Source organism: Musa acuminata, chromosome BXJ1-6 (assembly GCF_036884655.1).
Source record: "Musa acuminata AAA Group cultivar baxijiao chromosome BXJ1-6, Cavendish_Baxijiao_AAA, whole genome shotgun sequence".
Classification (NCBI taxonomy): domain Eukaryota; kingdom Viridiplantae; phylum Streptophyta; class Magnoliopsida; order Zingiberales; family Musaceae; genus Musa; species Musa acuminata.
The window spans coordinates 44,840,001-44,858,787 of record NC_088332.1 but is presented as its reverse complement, the minus strand read 5'-3'; the positions used below and the strand labels follow the sequence as shown (position 1 = coordinate 44,858,787).

The window sequence follows — 18,787 nt, the reverse complement described above, 5'->3', positions numbered from 1 at the left end:
TCTTTTAATGTTAGATGGTAACATTTATAAGCAAACATCATATGTACATCCACCATAGATTTATTGACCCAAATAGAGTTTATCGAAAATATTTATGATGTCGGTGGCAGATTATAACTTGTTATGATTATTTCTCTTGAGAATGCTAGCACTAGATGTAAATATTATGTCAATATTTGTAGAATTTTTTTCCCAGAAAAATAATCGTAGAAATTTCTGTTGAGAATTTAGAAAAATTATTTGTTATTTGGATGATGGCTTTGTTTAGAGATTGCTAAGATATAGAATTGTTTTGTTGCATACACAATTTTTTTTATGGCCCTGACAAAAAGCTAAGAGGTCCAAATTTTGTTCCCATGGCATGCACATCATCTTCCAAAGAAGCATATTCTCTGGGTCTAAAGGCGTCACCCAGTTGGTCCTCTCATTCTTCTTTAATAAAGAAGGTACGTTACTGCAGTCTTTTTCTCGGCGGTCATGGAGCTGCGATTTCTTAAGCTGACATGTTGATCATGCAAATTGGGACCAGTCCATCTTTGAATACTAACCATGGTTTCAGCTTATGGTCAGCTCACCGTCCTCTTCCACCCAACTACAGGTCGGCTGAAGGCTTGATGACGCCATTGATGATCCTTCCAAACCAAGGTGTTCGATGAAGCATGGTCTCAGAGAAGATATCATGAAATATTTCACTGTCACCTGAACATGAAGGACCAACTTTTCCTGGTAGGGAGTTCTGCAGGAACAACAGACCGTGATCCATCCCATGTTTCAAGGCCATCTTCGCCTATAAATGTCTCTCCCCCTTTCCGAGTCCCACGCTAAGTCGGTCGAGGAAAGCAGAGACCGGTCACCGTTGCCCTTCGCTAATGGCTGACGTTGCTTCTCCGGAACCCGTTAAGGTCTGCGTCAAAGCCGCCGCCGGCGCCCCCGATGTCCCGGGCGACTGTATGATCCCGAAAACTCCCCTTTTTTTCGCGTTTCATCTGTTCTTGTTTGCTCTCCCGTCTCCTGTTAGGTTCGTCTGAATCGCGTTTAAATCGTACAAAAAGGTCCCTTTTGCCAAAGGGTTCTTCTTACCTTGGAGGAGAAGAACGTTCCCTACGAGTTGAAGCTGGTCGACCTCAGTGAGAAGCCGCAGTGGTAAGGAAGGAGCCATTTTTAGATGATCCTTGAGTTCTTGATTAGGGTTTTGGCCTAAAGTTGAGGACTTTGAGTTGGAGATTCAGGTTCCTAGAGATTAATCCCGAGGGGAAGGTGCCGGTAATCGATTTTGGCGACGGCAAATGGGTTCCGGATTCTGATGTTATCACGGCGATCATTGAGGAGAAATACCCCAATCCTTCTCTGGTGACTCCGGCAGAATATGCCACTGTGTAAGGCTTCTGATTTGCATCTGTTCTTCCTTCATTTTCTATAGGATTCTTCATTGTCTTTGTTTGAGCACGGTTTTCCGTGCCTACTATGTTCATGTCAGTTGCAGCTTAATCACAGATTAACTATCAACTGACATGGGCAATTGACTATCAATCTATACTTGACTTGGTCAAAAAGTGGAATTCATAAGAAGGAAAGAATCTTTGATGTATGGCTCCAGGTGGAGTAAGAATTGTGATTTCTTTGGCATATTGTAGTCCAGATTGTTCTTAAGTTATACCTGAAAGAGCAATAACTGAGACAGCATGTAATATAGCATAAACATTTTGTACATGGATATTTTGAAAGATTATAAGTAGAAGATAATAAATCTTGAAAGCAATTGTTATATATAGTACCTAAACATTGTGACAGTTGACAACCTAATCTTTGTTTACCTACTGTGGACTTGACTGATAAGTTTGTGAAAATGAATAACATTGAGTATGTTTCTTCACCAACCCATGCAAGAGAAAATACTTCAATGTGTAGCCAAAACAAAATTTTGCTGTTCACTGACTTTGAAGTGCTATCATAAAGGAACATTTGTTTGCTCTTTTTAACATATACTATTGCCATTTCAGGGGATCAAAAATATTATCTTCTTTTGTCAAGTTCTTGAAGAGTAAAGATCCCACTGATGGTTCCGAGCAGGCCCTGCTGGATGAGTTTCATGCACTGGAAGAACATCTGAAGGATCATGTATGTCAAAGAATCGCATGCTTTTTTAACTAACATTTGTCTTCCTTGATGACTAGAGCGGTGTATGAAACAACACAGCCACCGCTTACTCATGGTGGATTACGGGGGGGTTGGCTAGGTTATTGCTGTGACCAAGTGAACTGATAAAACAGCAATTTTCTTATGGTTACTGTTTGAAGAAAAAAAAAAAAACATTCCAAATTTGCACTAGTAACCGAAAGATCAAGTTATATGTCATCTGAATAATTGGTCTCTCAAGAGTTACATGAATATAACTCTTTGTTATATTTTACTAACCAGTAGACCAAAATCATTTATTGTTTGAACTATTCCTAATCCGTTGATTTTTGCAGGGCCCATTTGTCAATGGAGAAAAAATTTCTGCTGTTGATTTAAGTCTGGCACCAAAGTTGTTTCATCTTGAGGTCACTCTTGCTCATTTCAAAGGCTGGAGTGTCCCAGAGAATTTAACTTGTGTTCGGAATTACATGAAGGTGAGTTCCTCTATCTTGCCTAAATTTGATTTTAGCAATACCATGTCAGGGGCTTAGAAATTCCATGACCGACGAGCATCGTGTGTTATTTTGCATAAGCTGCAATCGACAATCAATTAAACTAGCTGATGAAACATCACGGATTTATCAATCTGACTGTTATACTTTTATAACTAGAGAATCATTCAATGACTTGTGATGTCTACACTGTTGTGATGATATTTGGATGCCCGACACAATTTTCTTCATGACATACTTATCCTTCATCCTCAAGCACAAGTCTCCATCTATACATGTACTGAAGCCTCTCACGTTGTGGATCATTTGCGTTCTGCAGGTACTATTCAGCAAAGATTCATTCATAAAGACCAGCGCTGCTAAGGAATACATGATTGCAGGATGGGAGCCCAAAGTTAATGCTTGAAGTTTGTTGACAAGAATACTGTGATCACATTTATATCTGGAACTGTACACTTGTGAGTCCTGTGTGGCGACAGTGTCCTCTTCAACTGCTACATCTACCTGTTGTCTGTGTCGAAAGAAGCTGGTTGTGGTACATTTTCGAAGCTGTTGAAGGTGAAAAGTATGCAGCTCATGCTGATCTTAGTCTTGTGTCCTAAACACCATGCATTTAGCTGTTTGTGTTTGCTACTCTTCCAAAACTATGGTTTGGTTATGATTCACCTCTTGAGGGAGTTTGTCCGATCGAGCATCTCAAGAATCATCCGAGTTTAATCTATGCCAAACTTTTTAGAAGCTAAACGGATGGCAGTCACCTTTACAAACATACTTTTCGTATCTGTGTGCAACATGAGATCCAAGACAAAAAGGCTTTAAAGAATATGAGAAGTGAAACCATATGTATTATTCAACATGTCACATGTCGACATCAACATTTTATTATTTGATAAAATGAACTGAAAATATTTTATTATTTGATTGGAAGAATAAAAAAAATTAATTATATATTTTCTAATTTACATTATGATTAAAGTGAAACAAATAACTTTATTTGTTCTAATGTTTTCGATTGTAAAAACATAACATATGACACTATGCCCTAAATCAACTCAAAAGTGATGAAAAAAATTTAAATATATATATTTTTTATTTTTAACATGTGAGATATTAAAATTATTTTTTTACCGATAATATTATTAAAAACAGAAGTAATATTAAAATTATCTTTTTGTCACTTTTGTATCGATGTAACATTTGGTATCAGGACAAATGAGGTTATTTATTTTATTTTCAGAACCATAAGGATTTTAATATAAAATTTTAAAGTATAAAGATCACGATACTAAGATATAAATACAATAGATAATCTATAATTAGTCTAAAAAAGAAAACTCCTCCGATTGAGTGAAGTTATTTTTTTCGTATTGACTTCAACCTTTAGTTAACTTAAAAGTTTTTTATTCTTAACAATAATATTTTATTTTTGGAAGAAGCATAAAGGCTATCATTCTCATCCTTGTATTTTCAAGATTTGAGATTTGGATTAGGTCAAAACAATTTAATTTATCATATTAATATATCATATATCAATGCATCTATATAGATCTTACACTTAAAACATCAAATCATACGTATTACTAGTCTTACATATAGTGTTCACCCATGCATAACTTTTCGAATTAAAGTGAAAAAAGGGTTGAAACTAAGCTTTATTGATTTGAGGTGCCAAAAGGAGGATCTTAAGGGGTCAAGTGTAGTGGTGATGCATGCGACACTCCCCCACTTAGCTCGCGCCTAAATTGTTTGACTTGTGATCGCTTAATGGGCCGAGTTAAGCCCAGCAGCTAATTTAACCCGGTCCGACTCGGACTGGCATTCAGAAACTCGCTCGTTATAAAGGCGACAAATCGCTCCTGTCTTCTCTGCCGTTTCTTGGGGTCTCAGGCGTCTCCCTTTGACTCCCCTTGTCCGATCCTTCCTCTCCTCCCTTATTCGCCTTCGTCGACAAAGGTTAGACCCCCCGGTCTCATAGATCTGTTGTTTCCTCCGTCGATTGGTTTCCGATTTTTGATGATTCACGGGTTGATGGTCCGGATCCGACGATTTCGACCCCGATCGGTGCATTCCTGGCGTCCTAACTTGTGTTTCCATGAAAGATGCTGTTTTCCTTCCAAAAGATGGATTTTTGGGTTTAATTTGAGCAGGATCGGGGAGTGATCGAATCTACAAATGGGATGTTTATGAGTTGTTTATTCCTTTTGAGTGGATCTATTTTATCCGTGTCGGTTTTTGATTCAGATGATTATGCAAAGATCTGTGTTTTTTAATGACTTTTTGATTCATCTGCCTTTTCCAATAAACCATAGTTAGATCTGACCTTTATATTGCATCCACTTATCGGGAAACAGAACTTTATTACCTGGCTAGTATATCATAGAGCTGTAAGTCTTATTTCGATTCTTTTTTGTGTTGTTTTTGTGGTTGCTTATTTTGTTTTTTTGACTCACCCCCATTTTTTTTCCTGCTTACTCTGCTTCTTTATCCCCATTTTGTTTCTGTTAACTTGCCCGATTAGCAAATTAAGTGTTGAGAGAGCTATATTGCTTGCCAATATTTGATTGTAACACAATTGGAGAATCAAAATAAGAACAAGACGTTGTCAACAAAGTAAAGTGTCATTTGGTTATATTGATTTCCGATCTTATGTTCTCTAGTCTTCTAGAAGGCTATCTTGATTCTTTTTAGGGGAGATGAGATAAAATTGTCTGTGCTACGTGTGAGATTATTTGATTTTTCGACACAAGGGAGATGATGGATTTCATGTCATAGTGGCTCTTTTAAGAGAAATACACAATTTAATCCGCTCTTTCTGAAAGGTTATACCTTTCAGTTAAGAGCTAACAGATTCTACAACTTTACTGGTTCTTCTAACTCACATTTGCGCCTTCCCAACTCCTCCTCGTCGATGTATGGCTAAGGCAATTTCTTTTTTTCTCCGGAAAGGACAATTTAAGTCATGTTTTAGTCATCAACTCAGCTTTGGTAAGGGTGTATCTGTTGATAATGAGAGCAGTAGCACTATGTACTCTTTAGCATCATTATTTATTCAAGAAGAAAGTATATCTGCAATATGTTTTTTGTGTTTAACTATTTTTCTTGTATTAATTATAATTGAAACAGTCCGCATGATAAAAATGTTAGGGTTGAAAATTTTCCCAATTTTGGTTCATTTGCCCTATACGAAAGCATGTGTTAGCATTTGAGCTGGAAACTATTTAACGGTTAAATTGTTGATATTCTTATGAACATTAATTTTCCAGGTTTATAAAAAATGGCTGATGGTGAGGATATTCAACCTCTTGTTTGTGACAACGGAACTGGAATGGTCAAGGTTGGTCAGTTTGCTGTTAGCAATTATTTTTCTTTTTTTTTGTTTAGTTTTGCTATTCACTTCTTGACCTTTACTCCAGATTATCTCATGCTTCTCTTGCCTTCATCAAACAGGCAGGATTTGCGGGTGACGATGCACCTAGGGCAGTGTTCCCTAGCATTGTTGGCAGACCTCGCCACACTGGTGTTATGGTTGGAATGGGCCAAAAAGATGCTTATGTTGGTGACGAGGCCCAGTCTAAACGAGGTATCCTCACATTGAAGTATCCAATCGAGCATGGAATTGTTAGCAACTGGGATGACATGGAAAAGATATGGCATCATACCTTCTACAATGAGCTCCGTGTAGCTCCTGAGGAGCACCCAATACTTCTAACTGAAGCTCCTCTTAATCCCAAAGCAAACAGAGAGAAAATGACTCAAATCATGTTTGAATCATTCAATGTGCCGGCCATGTATGTTGCAATTCAGGCTGTCCTTTCCCTCTATGCGAGTGGCCGTACCACCGGTTTGTACCAGTCTGACAGCATTAGTGGGAAAATATAAATATTTGTGTCTAATTCGGCTATTTATTGGCAGGTATTGTGCTTGACTCTGGTGATGGTGTCAGCCACACTGTTCCGATTTATGAAGGATATGCACTACCTCATGCCATTCTCCGTCTAGATCTTGCTGGCCGCGATCTCACAGATTCCCTCATGAAGATCCTCACTGAGAGAGGCTATTCATTCACTACGACCGCAGAACGGGAAATCGTAAGGGATATAAAGGAGAAGCTTGCTTATGTTGCCCTTGATTACGAGCAGGAGTTGGAGACTGCCAAGACTAGTTCAACTGTGGAGAAGAGCTACGAACTTCCAGATGGGCAGGTCATTACTATTGGCGCCGAGAGATTCAGGTGCCCGGAGGTCCTCTTCCAGCCATCACTAATCGGCATGGAAGCTGCTGGAATTCATGAGACCACATATAACTCCATAATGAAATGTGATGTCGATATCAGGAAAGATTTGTATGGGAACATCGTTCTCAGTGGTGGATCAACCATGTTCCCTGGTATCGCTGATCGTATGAGCAAGGAAATCACTGCTCTTGCCCCAAGCAGCATGAAGATTAAGGTTGTTGCCCCGCCCGAGCGAAAATACAGTGTTTGGATTGGAGGATCCATCCTTGCCTCCCTTAGCACTTTCCAGCAGGTATGTCCTAGTTCTGCTTTTGTGCCATGAATGTTTTGCACAGATGCATGACTCGTCATGCTTCAAATATGCAGATGTGGATTTCGAAGGGAGAGTACGAGGAGTCTGGCCCAGCGATCGTCCATCGGAAATGCTTCTGATCTTCCATATGTGGTGCTTTTTGTTGCCTGCTCTGCCAGCACGTTTCTAGGTTTGCCGAAGGCCGTCAGATTTGCTTGGAGTTTCCAGTTTGTTTTCAGTTTGGGCCGGTAAAAGCCCTCTTGTCAGGTGATGTTTTGAGCCTAAGGCACCATATGCCACCAAGTTTTCTTCCTTTCGGTCTTTCGGATCCCGTCTTCTGGTCTGTTGATTTTAGTTTGAGTATGACATGGATGCCAGTTCAGCATCAACAGCTTGGTCTGTGGACTTTATCCCCAGGATTATTTGGTAATGCCTTTAATGATCAACTGTTGTATGATTATTAAAGTCTAAGCTTTTCATAATGACTTTGTAGTTTTTGTTGCTTTCATCATTGGCTTTCTGCAACTCAGTAGTTGTTGTCGTGAATGTGCTTCCAACTCCATTTTCATGTCTGCTGGATCAACAACTATCCATCCAAATACTATTTGGAGGAACACATCAAGCAAAACTTCATACAACCTTCAGTTTGATGGATATATTATTATTAACTTGAGATTAAATATTTTAATCCTAAATTAAATAGATCAATCGTAATATAAAAATGAAGATGAGTGAGTCAGAGTAGATATCCTGTGTGTTCATAATTAGAGATGATGACTGAATGCTTCTTCAAAACAGAAAGAACAGAAAAACGAAGGCAACTCTTTGAAATGCATCAAATGTCAGGGAAAATAGGAAATATATATACGAATTACATCCATGAATCTGTCAAGACACTTCAAATGTATCTTAAACGCCTTGGCCAAAAGAGCTCACGCGGATTCTTATTTGTTGTCGTATCATAGCTAGCAAGAACACCCTTCTTCTCTTCCCCATCTCAAAGGAGCTCTTTCATGGATTCTTCGAGCCATCAGTTCATGCAAAACAATCAAACATCAACAACCAATCTTAAGAAACGTAAATGGCAAAGGTTACAGAGATAAAGCGCTTCTATACCTCGCATACTTCCTTAGCGGGCCTTCGCAGTGATGCTGTGGTAGCACTTGAGGTTGCAGACGACTCTCCAGTAGTTGTTTGTGATGCAGTGGGCATGGCATTTCTCAGAGGAGGCCGGTTCACTCGCTGCCGGGGCCGGCGACATATCATTCGAAGTCACCACTGGTAAGATGGTGTCAGCGGCCGCCGGTGACACCGTCAGAAGCAGCAGACCCAGCAGGATCACAATGCAGCTCGCCTTTGCTGTGGCCATTGTCGTCTTCTCGGTCTCCGGACTGGATATGATGAGTTTTGGGTACGATGAGATTGTTGGAATGAGGAGGAAGAGAGACGAGGAGGTATATATATACAATTGCAGTGTCTATATTTTGCATGGTTCGGAATGGCCTTCTATTTTAGGAGGATAGAAGCGGATGAGAAGACAGCCATGGCAGAGATTTCTCGGACCATTTCTTGCCATTGGTTTGCTGGTTTCAGTGCGTTCTCTTCGCTTTATATCCATGGATCAGCTACATATAATATTCCATCAACCACACATCAAAAGAAAACATCTTTTCGAGTGTTTTTTGCATCTTTTAGAGCAGACAAATTATTAGAATTAACGAAGGAATTTTAGCATGAAAACGAGTCCTCATGGAAATATATATATATATATAGAAATTATGATTTATTTTTTTATAAATATATTATTTTATCTCTAAGTTTTTGGCAGAGTAGAACCAAATATGAGAAATATTTTAGATATTTCTATATTTCTGGATATTTATAGAAGTGTTTTCTAAGTTTCCACATAGGGTGAGAGAAATGCATGAATTTTTTGAACTTTATATGTGAGTATATATATATATATATATATATATATATATATATATATATATATATATATATATATATATATATATATATAAAGTCATGCTTGAATAGGATAATTTGTTAATTTTTCTATCAACTTTCTAGTATATTTTTTATTTTTTATTGATCCATGATGAAATATTGAGATCGTTTTTGCATCTTTTTATATTAGACAAATTATTAGAATCAAGGTTCGCTGTACCATACCGTACCGGCATTTCGACCCGGGCTTGGTACGATACGGTACCGATGTATCAGGCGGTACATCAGGGCGTACCGAGCGGTATGCCCTGATGTACTGAATATTTTTTTCATTTTTTTGCACTGTAGCAATGCTACAGTATAGTACTGTAGCACTGTAATCATACCGGGCGGTCCGCATACCAATAACCTGTCGGATCGGTACATATCGCCCGGTAGGGGCGGTATGCTTCGGTACGACAGATCTTGATTAGAATTGACGAAAGAATATTTGTATGAAAAGGAAAAAAAATCTTAAAAATTAGCATTTAGTTTTTTTATAAATATCTCATTTTATCTAAAATTTTTTTATGGAATAGAGTCAAATGTGAGATATATTTTATGTTATTTAGAGAGGCGATTTTTAAAGAGAGCAAGAGAAAAGTGTAATTTTTTTCTGAATTTACATGAGAGAGTGTAAAAACAAATAGTAGGATTACTCGTTAATTGTTTTGCATTGATTTTTTAGTATTTTTATTTTATTTTATTTGTTGTTGAAGCATGCTATTTCTTAAATCGTAAGATCTATGAAAGCCAAACTCACTAAATTCCATATGAACCAATTTGTAGCCTCAGACGGAGTATATGATCATCTACTCCATTTATTATAGGAAAATACGAAAGAATAGAATATCTCACAATGAAACCCTATACATATAGAATTTGCGTATTCTATACGAACAGCTGAAGCAGATGACAGTGAGAACCAGTCTTGCGGACTCGATGCAGATCACCGAACTCTGGATCAGCCATTGTCAAGTCCATCTTCTTCGGATCACTCCGCTTCGAGTCCGCGGCCATGGGCTTATGTCGGCGCATGTGGCCGCCCAGAGCTTGCCCCATCGCGAACTCCACGCCACAGATGGAGCACCGGTGCACGCTGCGTCTCGACGTGGAACGATCGACCCTCGGGCGGTTGTGGCTGGTCCGGTGGCCGCCGAGAGCCTGGAACGTCGGGAACTGGCGGCTGCAAATCTTGCACTCGAACACGCCCTCCGCCGCTCTGACCTTCTTGCGAACCGTCGCAGGCTTATCCCCGCAGGAGAGCGACAGCAACAGCCACAGCTCCGCGCCTGCTGCTTGTTCTTCTTCTTCTTCTGCTTCTCTTGAACGCTTCATCCAGCGGCTCGATGCCTTGAACTCTTTCCGAGATACGAATTGTTGCACTGGTCGAGAGGCTCCGCGCTGTTGATTTATACGTGCAGATTCTGCGATCGCTTACCGTGCGCGCATTCACGTCAAATGTCGCGACTGCTTACGCTTCCAACACGCTATGGATAAGCAAAGCGTGCGTTTGAGGAGGTCTGGGTTTCAGATCGCTGCAGCTGCGAAGGTTCCCTCTGTTTCATGCTTAATTTGCAGTGAACTGTACGTGAAACTATGGCTCGGCATGGGCGGAAGAAGGGTTACTTACAGTTTACGCGGTTTACGGATTCGCTGCTTTGACTCGTCCTCCTTCGCTGCGAAGCAACACGAGCGACCGCGTCCGCCGACCGCTTTCAAGGGGCATGCGCCACCTTTTGCAAGTGGGGTCCCAGACCACGTCACTCCTGAATGGCCTCGCTGTCCTGATCAGGTAGCCCTGGGTTCCGTGAACATGTGGTTGTGATTCGTTGACTCGTTGGGGTCCACTGAAACAATAACCCCTTTTGTGTACGCATTTGAAGCTTCCTGCGTCATGAGATTTGAACCACTTTGCGTGATAGACTCGATGCGACTAAAGAAACACCACCGTTTTCGTTCCTTGGAGATTGAATATGGAAGAATGAGAACGGTCAAAATCTTCCATTTGGAACACCACACCTCATATTCTAAGTCTAACCTTTGCAATCAGCTTGTGCCGCTCGACTATGAAGAGAGAGAGAGAGAGAGAGAGAGCCCAATTAGCACTAAATGAGCCCGTTTAAGGCCTCAAAGACATGGAGAAAGCATCCTTAATTGGTCTGTGGGCCGTGGGCCGTGGGCCGTGGGAGAATACTGTAGTTGGCCGCTGTGACCTCTAAACACGAAACAGGTCACGAAAGCGAGTCGTCGTGTTGGTCTCTCGGACACAGACATTTAAGCGTCACGTGCGTCATGCCACCTCTCCTGGCGACCTCTGTCTCTTTCTTTCTGCCTCCGTCCCTCCTTTTCTGTTGAACCCTTTTGCCAAATCCAGTTCTTGGTGGTGGGGTTGTGATCATGAGCCTTGTCAGAGGGTCAAAGAAGAGGAGGAAGGCGGCTGTGGCGCGGGTAGGTGGTGACTGGTGAGATGACTCCGCTTGATCTTGCTTATTCCATGGAAACATTGATCTTCGATTTGCAACTTCTTTTCTTGTAGGAGTCAGATTATTTTCGATGGGTCTCATGTTCTTTCGCTTGTTAGATTGGGATTCCTGAGTGATTTTGGTAATGGATATGTGCCCGAATCGAAATCTTGATGCTCTTTTAGGTACTGCTTATGCGTCATTATCATCGTGGCAAAACCTAGTAGTTGCTAACATCTATCTGGTTTTTCAAAGTTGTCATCGATAATGTGCCAATTAGTGGTTACTGCCATATTGCTAGTATTTGAAAGAATTGTATTACATGTAATGGGGAAGAAGATATGGTTTCTGATTTCCATGTCCTGGTACTGGGCTCCGGTTCCCTTTCTAAAGGAACAAGCTTTTCGAGAAATCGATTGACTAATTTATCGTATTTATCGAGATTTTTATGTATTAGAAATATCTATTTTAGCATCAAGTCTAGCTATCACATTTTACCATCTGAAGCTTTTCCTTGAGCAAACTTTCATGACATTTCAGATTAAGCTCGTCCATTACGCTTTGAGATTGCATTCGGACGATTCTCTTACTGATAAAATTTTCAAAATCTTGGCAGAAATCTCATTGCCAAGTTGGGGTTTTTCTCCTGTTGTTCGAGCTTTATGAGCTATCGGTCCTTCTCGATAAAATCAGACATGCTTTTATACTAACCATCGTAGATTTTCTTAACTTGTGACATAACAATCATTACTTGAAATAAAAAAGCTAGTAGCATTATAATCTCATGAGGTTCTACGAAGATGTCGTGATTGTTTATGGTGCCTCGTAGATGTGTTTTGTGGTACACAACTTATCTGCTGTTTTGAGTATCCTTTGACAGGTTCTATGAAGGATGATGATGTTATTACCTTTCTTCTTTTTACCAAAGGATCTTTCACAAGATCCTATTAGAGGCTCAATTTACTTTCCAAATAGATTAATCATTTCTAAATTTGCACCTCAGAGATGATACCAAAGACCTGTTCTTGATAATCTTTTTCGATAAAGTCTTTCCCACCCAATCGACACAACTGTTCTTTTTCTCTTTGGATATAATGGATGTATACATTGCTCATCCTAATGGAACGCAAGTCAAAAACTACAGAAGGTAAGCCTTGCTAGATATGCAATTCTAAAGAGGCTATGCTAATAGATGATAGATAGTTATGCAGATGTAAACAACCAAATTGTTGATGTTATCTTGCAAATGTCGGTTTCAACATAGAGGGGTTTTATGTTGCAGAGCTGCTCAAGTAGCAAAAAGGAACAATATACTGATTCATGTTTCACATCGAACATAAGGTATTAAACTTAAGTACCGCTTTTATCATTTTTCTAAATTAGGCTACAAGACCGCTGATTATGATTACTTGACACTAGCAATTTGTGTCATTAGCTTTAAAAGTTATATGCTCCTCATGGAATCATATGTTTCGGTATTGGCTATTAGCCAACTTGTCATAATTTGTATATCAAGTGAAATATACAGATATTTGTCTTATGGACTTGACATAATATTTCTTGCATGCTTTATGTTTCAGTTACTTTGCTTCTGTGATGTTGTGATACTTCTGATGTAACAATAGACCTCATTTGACATTAATAAATAATCTATCTTATTAATACTAAAACAAAATGTAATCATGTTCTGTTTATATTGTTTGGCACGGCCCAAGTTTGAATGTGGATTATCCTCTTAGCCTATCTTCTTCATTGGGACTTTCTTCAGCAGTCTTTATGAAGAGTGGCCCAAAATTGTAGTTAAAATTAATTTACCAAGAACCATTCCTTTTCAAAATGAAATATAAAGACTAAAAAGCGGAAGTTTTGTTCCTTATACTTTGTCTTGACATGAAACTTTGTGTCTATGACTATGCAACAGACAACCTGGTTGTGTGACAAACACAAATCAAAGAATTATAATTTTGTATTGAATGAGAGCATCTTTTATAACTTGTTGAATTGATGAAATGATGATGGGTTTAGTAGCTCAGCAACAATAGACTTTCCTAGGTGAAAAAACAAGTGAACCTAACCTTCTTTAGCAAGTTTTGTATGAGTTTCATTGGAAGCAAACCATATTTGCTTCCTAATGATAGGGTCTTGTATGGATGCATTAATTTGGACTTATGTGGAGTAGTAAAATGATAGTGCCTTCTTTATCATTAAGGTACTCATAGATTTTGTACATCAGCATTCTACCTATTGACTAACATGGCTTCTATCTTGTTTTTGGCTATACCATGTAACTCTCATGATATTTCTTGTTCTCAGCATTATGCATTGACTTGCATGAAGCGATGAATTTATAGTGAGCAGTTTTAGTTTGCTATTATATGAAGACCATGTGATAATCTCCGACCATTTTTCAGACACACAATGGTAATGCTTCCAGGACACTTATCATTATCCCAAGAACCTAGAAAGTTTGAGTTTGTTTTTAAGATGTCAAGGAAGACCTTCAACTACATATGCTCATTGGTCAGGAATGACTTGATAGCAAAAGCATCAAAATTTGCTTTCGCAGATGGCAAAATCCTTTCTGTAGAAAATCAAGTAGCTGTTGCTCTGAGAAGATTAGGCTCTGGCGAGTCACTATTGAATATTGGAGTATCATTTGGGATGAACCACTCAACTGTTTTCCAGGTGACTTGGCAGTTTGTAGAGGAGACGGAGCACAGAGGTATCCAACATCTTAGATATAATTACTGGCTGGCCCAGAAGCATGATTGGGTTCACGGTTTTATGCAGCTCAGGCTTCTTCAGGATGTGTGAGAAAGGTATGAGGCTAAATGGAGAGAAGGTGGAGCTTCCTGAAGGTTCAGAAGTGAGGGATTAGATAATTGGAGACTGCAGCTACTCCCTTCTTCCATGGCGTTTCACTCCCTACCGAGGAAAGGATCTTTCATACGACCAAATTGAGTTCTACAAAAGACTTTCTGCAACCAGGGTGGTGGCGGAGAGAGCATTGGCAAGGTTGAGCGTGTGGAAGATCATTCAGGGGAGATGTGGAGAACTGATAAGCATAGGCTGCCGAGCATAATTCTTGTTTGCTGCTTGCTGCACAACATGGTGATAGACTTGGAAGATGAAGTGAGAGGAGATGAGATGCCTTTGTCCCATGAACATGATGCGAGTTACAAGCAACAATTCTGTGACATAGCAGACAATTACGGAAATGAGCTACAAGATAAGTAGTGCCAATATCTGTCTGGTCGATTGCCACCTTGAGATGAGCATTGAACTGCTTTCTCTCTCTTTTTCCTTTATGCCCAACAATTGGGTATTGATAGACGTCGCACCAGGTTAATTTTTCGATCATTGGATTTGATTGCCTCTTTCAACTGATACTTCTGGAATGAGCTAGAGTTCTGGTGTTGATTTGGCAGAAGGGAATGCCGATAATAAGATCAATGGCAATCGGCAGTGTACAGATCACAGTCCAATATTTTTCCTTTCTTGAAGAGACAGTCCAATCAGTTTTTCCACACAATTGCTCAGCGAATTCGGTTTCACTGCTGCTGTTGGTTTGTTGACTTCAACCTTATTGCTTTTCCATGGACATTTGGTGGTAGGAAGTGAAGACATTGCTTGAGTTCCATTTCCAAGAAGACAGTCTTCCACACAAACACATCGAACTTTTGATCTGAGTGCTTTGCGATCTCCAATCTTTAGATGGCATCAACAGCCTTGCTGTCAAACAATGCAAGACAACTTTGACTTGTCCAAATTCGGAGCACTATCTATCAACACATGTATGCATGAAGGTATGCAAATCCGAATCCTTCTTCTTCGTCTTCAGAAACCCAACCAGTTCGTTCCTTGTAGTCAACTTTTCTGCATGCAAAGTCAATTGGACTTCAATGAAGTCAACAAAAAATGACACACACACACTTGGTCTGCAATCTACAACAAAAGCTGAGTTGACCGGAATATGAAAGGTGTTAATTGCTTTTCTCCTTGTCATACTTCATCCAGGGCCATCGACAATCCTCAGCTCTTTGGTTGACCAAGCGATACCTATGGCGGACAGCTTCGAGGAACCTTCTCAACCTAGATTGCCATGGACTTCCCCAATCGGCAAACCTTCCTCAGCTTCTTTCTCATGTAAGCAAACATGTCACTCATCCCATCTGCACATGCTCATGATGAAGAAGATCATCATGATGGCCAGTATTCAATAGCATGTCGGCCATTCTAAACGTAAAACAACGTCAACAATAAGCTCTCGTCAGTTCTGGCAATGAGCTAACTAGATTGGGATGGAACAACGCATGCACACACGTTCTGTGCTTTGCTTCTGTCAAGCCCTTTTAGGTCAACGTGAGCAACGTTTACTTCTCGTTCAGTTCTAGAAGAGGAGCATTGACCTCGTGTTGCAACAAGACAACCCATCTCTCCTCACCACTGTCTATCATTTACGTGTCAACCAGGTTACCTTGACAATCCAGCTTGTTTCAGACCTGTCACCTCTTCATCATTCACCACTCAGCAAACCTATATGCATGTATAGGTTTCGTTCTTCCCCTTCAAGCTTAAGACATGAAAAGATACAGATTTGGAGGAGGAGAAGAGATGGACAGGATTAGAATGGTCAATATTCTAATGCTTCTGTCTCGAGGAGGCGGCGTAGGGGAGAGCGAGAAGTCGTCGGCGGGACGAGTGTTCAAGTGCAAAACAGGCAGCCGGCGGTTCCCTTCCTTCCAAGCGCTCGGAGGCCACCGAGCAAGCCACAAGAAGCTGAGGGCGGCTGGCAATGACCATGGCCGACCGCAAGGCGGTGCTGCTGGGAAGCCAAAGCTCCACGAGGGCTCCATCTGCGGCCTCGAGGTCACCGTCGGACAGGCCTTAGGAGGGCATATGAGGCGGCACAGGGCCGCGGGCGACAGGAGAGGGATGCCTTTGGACTTGAACTTACCGCCATTGGAGAACGATCTCGAGCTTGTACCAAGGTTGGAGATCGTAAACAATATTCCCATGGTTGATCGCTCACACTGATGTATTCTTTAGTTTTAGTTCCATTTTCCGTACTGTATATGTATAGGATCTATCATGCTGCCCTGCTGCAAATAATTTTTGTTTGGTCCAACAAGAAACTAAGATCCCAACTTACACACAACAACACTAGTAGAATGTATGAGCTGCCAAAGACGAACAATATAATTACATCCCCCGTTCTGGTAGAACCCAAAGTACTGTCGTCATAAGAACATATGACATGCAATGTAAGGAGTTCCAATCCCAAAAGGAAATAAATGTCAGATTACTTCGCCAGTCTAAGAACCAACGTATGAAAAACACATGGGAGGATTAAAATTACAATCACCCACCATATGTTCATTATATTCGTAGCATCAATGAAGTACCATAAGCAAATTGGTTCCCAGATGATACATCCAATCCATCCACCACCTCTCCGATCACTTTCTCAAGACCCACAGCATGCTGATTTCGCTGCTGCGGTACCCTCGGCAGCTGCCTGGTCCGGTTTGTTAATCTTGATCGTCCGATCCTGCACTCAAACCAACTGATTAAGCTTCCATACTCGGAGTAATTTGTTATTCGATAAACTTTCTACCTCAGCTTTGGTATCAGTTTCTGCAAGTCTTTGCTTGATGTCTCTAGCTATCGAAAAAAAGACCTGCTCCACATTTAGGTTTGTCTTTGCACTCTGCAGCATGCAAAATTTACCATAAACTACCATGAGAGCATAAAAGTAGAAAATGAATGCATAACATATTACTGCTTACTGTTTCAAAAAACTTGATTCCATATTCATCAGCCAGTGCTTGTCCCTTTGCGGTCGGCACAGCCTGTGAATCACAAGTTTAAACATCCTCTTTGGCAGAATCTTGTGTGCATGTATGAACCGGAAAAGATGAGTCGTAAGCCGACAAGCTGAAATGGACTAGGAGAACACAAACCCGTTTGCTTTCATCCATGTCAGCCTTGTTACCAACAAGAATCTTGTTGACATTATCAGAAGCATGTTGTTCGATGTTGCAGATCCAATTCCTTATGTCTGTCCATTGCGAAAACCATGCACTAACGGAATCAGAAAGAAAATTACACCGAAACTATGCTACGGAAATAACAAGCACAAAAGGTGATTACTGTTAAAGGACGACTCGTCAGTGACATCATAAACAAGCAAAATTCCCATGGCACCTCTATAGTAAGCTGCAAGGGAACAAAATTAGAAGAAGTTGATCCAGAAAACATTTGGAAAACTATAATATGTAAGAGATGCACCTAGTAACAGACCAACTTCAGGAGGGAGAAAGAACTACCGGTTGTTATAGTTCGAAAGCGCTCCTGACCAGCAGTATCCCAAATTTGAAGTTTAATTCGCTTGCCATCCAGCTCAATAGTTCTTATCTTAAAATCAATACTGTGTAAACACCAGCAAATTGCAATCAGAACTGGAATATTATGGATATTAGGCAGCATCAAAACAATCATAAGTAGGAAGGCGAAAAGAAAAATGAATCTAGCAGTGCCTGAAACATAACGCACCCAATAGTAGTAATGAAACTTGTCGTAAACGAGCCATCAGAGAAACGCAAAAGGAGACAACTCTTCCCAACACCTGCAGAAAAAGGCTCATCAAAACAATGAACCCTCATATAGATTCAAAAGAGGCATCATCATGTAAGGAAAATTTGACTAAAATGTTCAAATTTCTTATCTATAAACAATGGAGCATTCAGAGCAAGGATAGATACAATGACTTTCTTAATGGATTTAGATACAGTGCAAAGATATAAACTGAATCTACGTTACTCCATCACTGTGATCACTTGTAAACCAAGTTTAGAAAGTCCAAACAAGTTCGAGCTCAATTCTTTATGGAGGATGATAATAGATCTTGGCTCAAGAACAAACAATTTTATGACAAGAAACTACTCAAGCCAAAAAAGAGAAAAAAACAAAGATGGATACAAAAGGATCCTTTCTTACCAAGCCAAGGATAGAAGGATTATATATATATTTTTCACAAAGGGTAAATAATGAAGGCAGGATTCGAGCCCAAGACCTTATGATAAGTAATCAAAGCCTTTACTAGCTAGGCTAGACCTTCAATAAAATCATACAAATTTCTTATGAATCTGAGTTAGAGATCAAATGACCTTGAGAC

General features: G+C 40.0%; 5 protein-coding genes, 1 long non-coding RNA gene and 1 pseudogene across 6 annotated transcripts in view; 4 read left to right on the top strand and 3 right to left on the bottom strand.

Moving 5' to 3' along the window:
• The first annotated feature begins 626 nt into the window (after positions 1-626).
• Positions 627-3,295, top strand: LOC135677284 (probable glutathione S-transferase DHAR1, cytosolic). Its single transcript, XM_065189441.1, has 6 exons — positions 627-948; positions 1,053-1,143; positions 1,230-1,376; positions 2,001-2,118; positions 2,472-2,612; positions 2,950-3,295. The coding sequence occupies exons 1-6, from the start codon at positions 870-872 to the stop codon at positions 3,034-3,036; spliced, it is 663 nt and encodes a 220-aa protein (XP_065045513.1). The 5' UTR covers positions 627-869; the 3' UTR covers positions 3,037-3,295.
• A 1,099-nt stretch (positions 3,296-4,394) lies between these two features.
• LOC135677283 (actin-7-like) lies at positions 4,395-7,664 on the top strand. The gene is made up of 5 exons (XM_065189439.1): positions 4,395-4,583; positions 5,894-5,964; positions 6,078-6,471; positions 6,543-7,156; positions 7,231-7,664. The coding sequence occupies exons 2-5, from the start codon at positions 5,905-5,907 to the stop codon at positions 7,294-7,296; spliced, it is 1,134 nt and encodes a 377-aa protein (XP_065045511.1). The 5' UTR covers positions 4,395-4,583; positions 5,894-5,904; the 3' UTR covers positions 7,297-7,664.
• A 298-nt stretch (positions 7,665-7,962) lies between these two features.
• On the bottom strand, positions 7,963-8,882 carry LOC135677889 (uncharacterized). Its single transcript, XR_010514768.1, has 2 exons — positions 8,273-8,882; positions 7,963-8,176 (listed from the first exon to the last, which is right to left on the bottom strand). It is a non-coding gene; the product is annotated as an uncharacterized LOC135677889 (long non-coding RNA).
• A 1,154-nt stretch (positions 8,883-10,036) lies between these two features.
• Positions 10,037-10,483, bottom strand: LOC135677582 (zinc finger protein ZAT8-like). The gene has a single exon (XM_065189941.1). The coding sequence runs from the start codon at positions 10,481-10,483 to the stop codon at positions 10,037-10,039; it is 447 nt and encodes a 148-aa protein (XP_065046013.1).
• Positions 10,484-10,637: 154 nt separating this feature from the next.
• Positions 10,638-16,194, top strand: LOC135677581 (protein ALP1-like; annotated as a pseudogene).
• On the top strand, positions 16,192-16,647 carry LOC135677580 (zinc finger protein ZAT11-like). Its single transcript, XM_065189940.1, has one exon. It carries the CDS (start codon positions 16,192-16,194, stop codon positions 16,645-16,647), a length of 456 nt encoding a protein of 151 aa, XP_065046012.1.
• Positions 16,648-16,758: 111 nt separating this feature from the next.
• The window catches only part of LOC103990151 (ras-related protein RABE1c), a 3,602-nt gene continuing 1,573 nt past the window's right edge, over positions 16,759-18,787 (bottom strand). The window contains exons 2-8 of the mRNA XM_009409201.3: positions 18,166-18,238; positions 17,940-18,040; positions 17,764-17,829; positions 17,574-17,671; positions 17,400-17,462; positions 17,228-17,320; positions 16,759-17,161 (exon numbers count right to left, since the gene is read on the bottom strand). Of these exons, the coding sequence (XP_009407476.1) occupies positions 17,078-17,161; positions 17,228-17,320; positions 17,400-17,462; positions 17,574-17,671; positions 17,764-17,829; positions 17,940-18,040; positions 18,166-18,238 (578 nt within the window). The 3' untranslated portion in view covers positions 16,759-17,077. The remainder of the gene's footprint in view (positions 17,162-17,227; positions 17,321-17,399; positions 17,463-17,573; positions 17,672-17,763; positions 17,830-17,939; positions 18,041-18,165; positions 18,239-18,787) is intronic.

Bases quoted from the DNA above. Each gene is read 5' to 3' on its own strand.
- LOC135677284 (XM_065189441.1), top strand. From the start codon at position 870: ATGGCTGACGTTGCTTCTCCGGAACCCGTTAAGGTCTGCGTCAAAGCC. The intron at 1,144-1,229 runs GTAAGGAAGGAG...TTGGAGATTCAG, and splicing joins CTCAGTGAGAAGCCGCAGTG to GTTCCTAGAGATTAATCCCG. The intron at 2,119-2,471 runs GTATGTCAAAGA...TGATTTTTGCAG, and splicing joins AAGAACATCTGAAGGATCAT to GGCCCATTTGTCAATGGAGA.
- LOC135677283 (XM_065189439.1), top strand. From the start codon at position 5,905: ATGGCTGATGGTGAGGATATTCAACCTCTTGTTTGTGACAACGGAACT. The intron at 5,965-6,077 runs GTTGGTCAGTTT...TTCATCAAACAG, and splicing joins ACGGAACTGGAATGGTCAAG to GCAGGATTTGCGGGTGACGA. The intron at 7,157-7,230 runs GTATGTCCTAGT...TCAAATATGCAG, and splicing joins CCCTTAGCACTTTCCAGCAG to ATGTGGATTTCGAAGGGAGA.
- LOC135677582 (XM_065189941.1), bottom strand. From the start codon at position 10,483: ATGAAGCGTTCAAGAGAAGCAGAAGAAGAAGAAGAACAAGCAGCAGGC.
- LOC135677580 (XM_065189940.1), top strand. From the start codon at position 16,192: ATGAAAAGATACAGATTTGGAGGAGGAGAAGAGATGGACAGGATTAGA.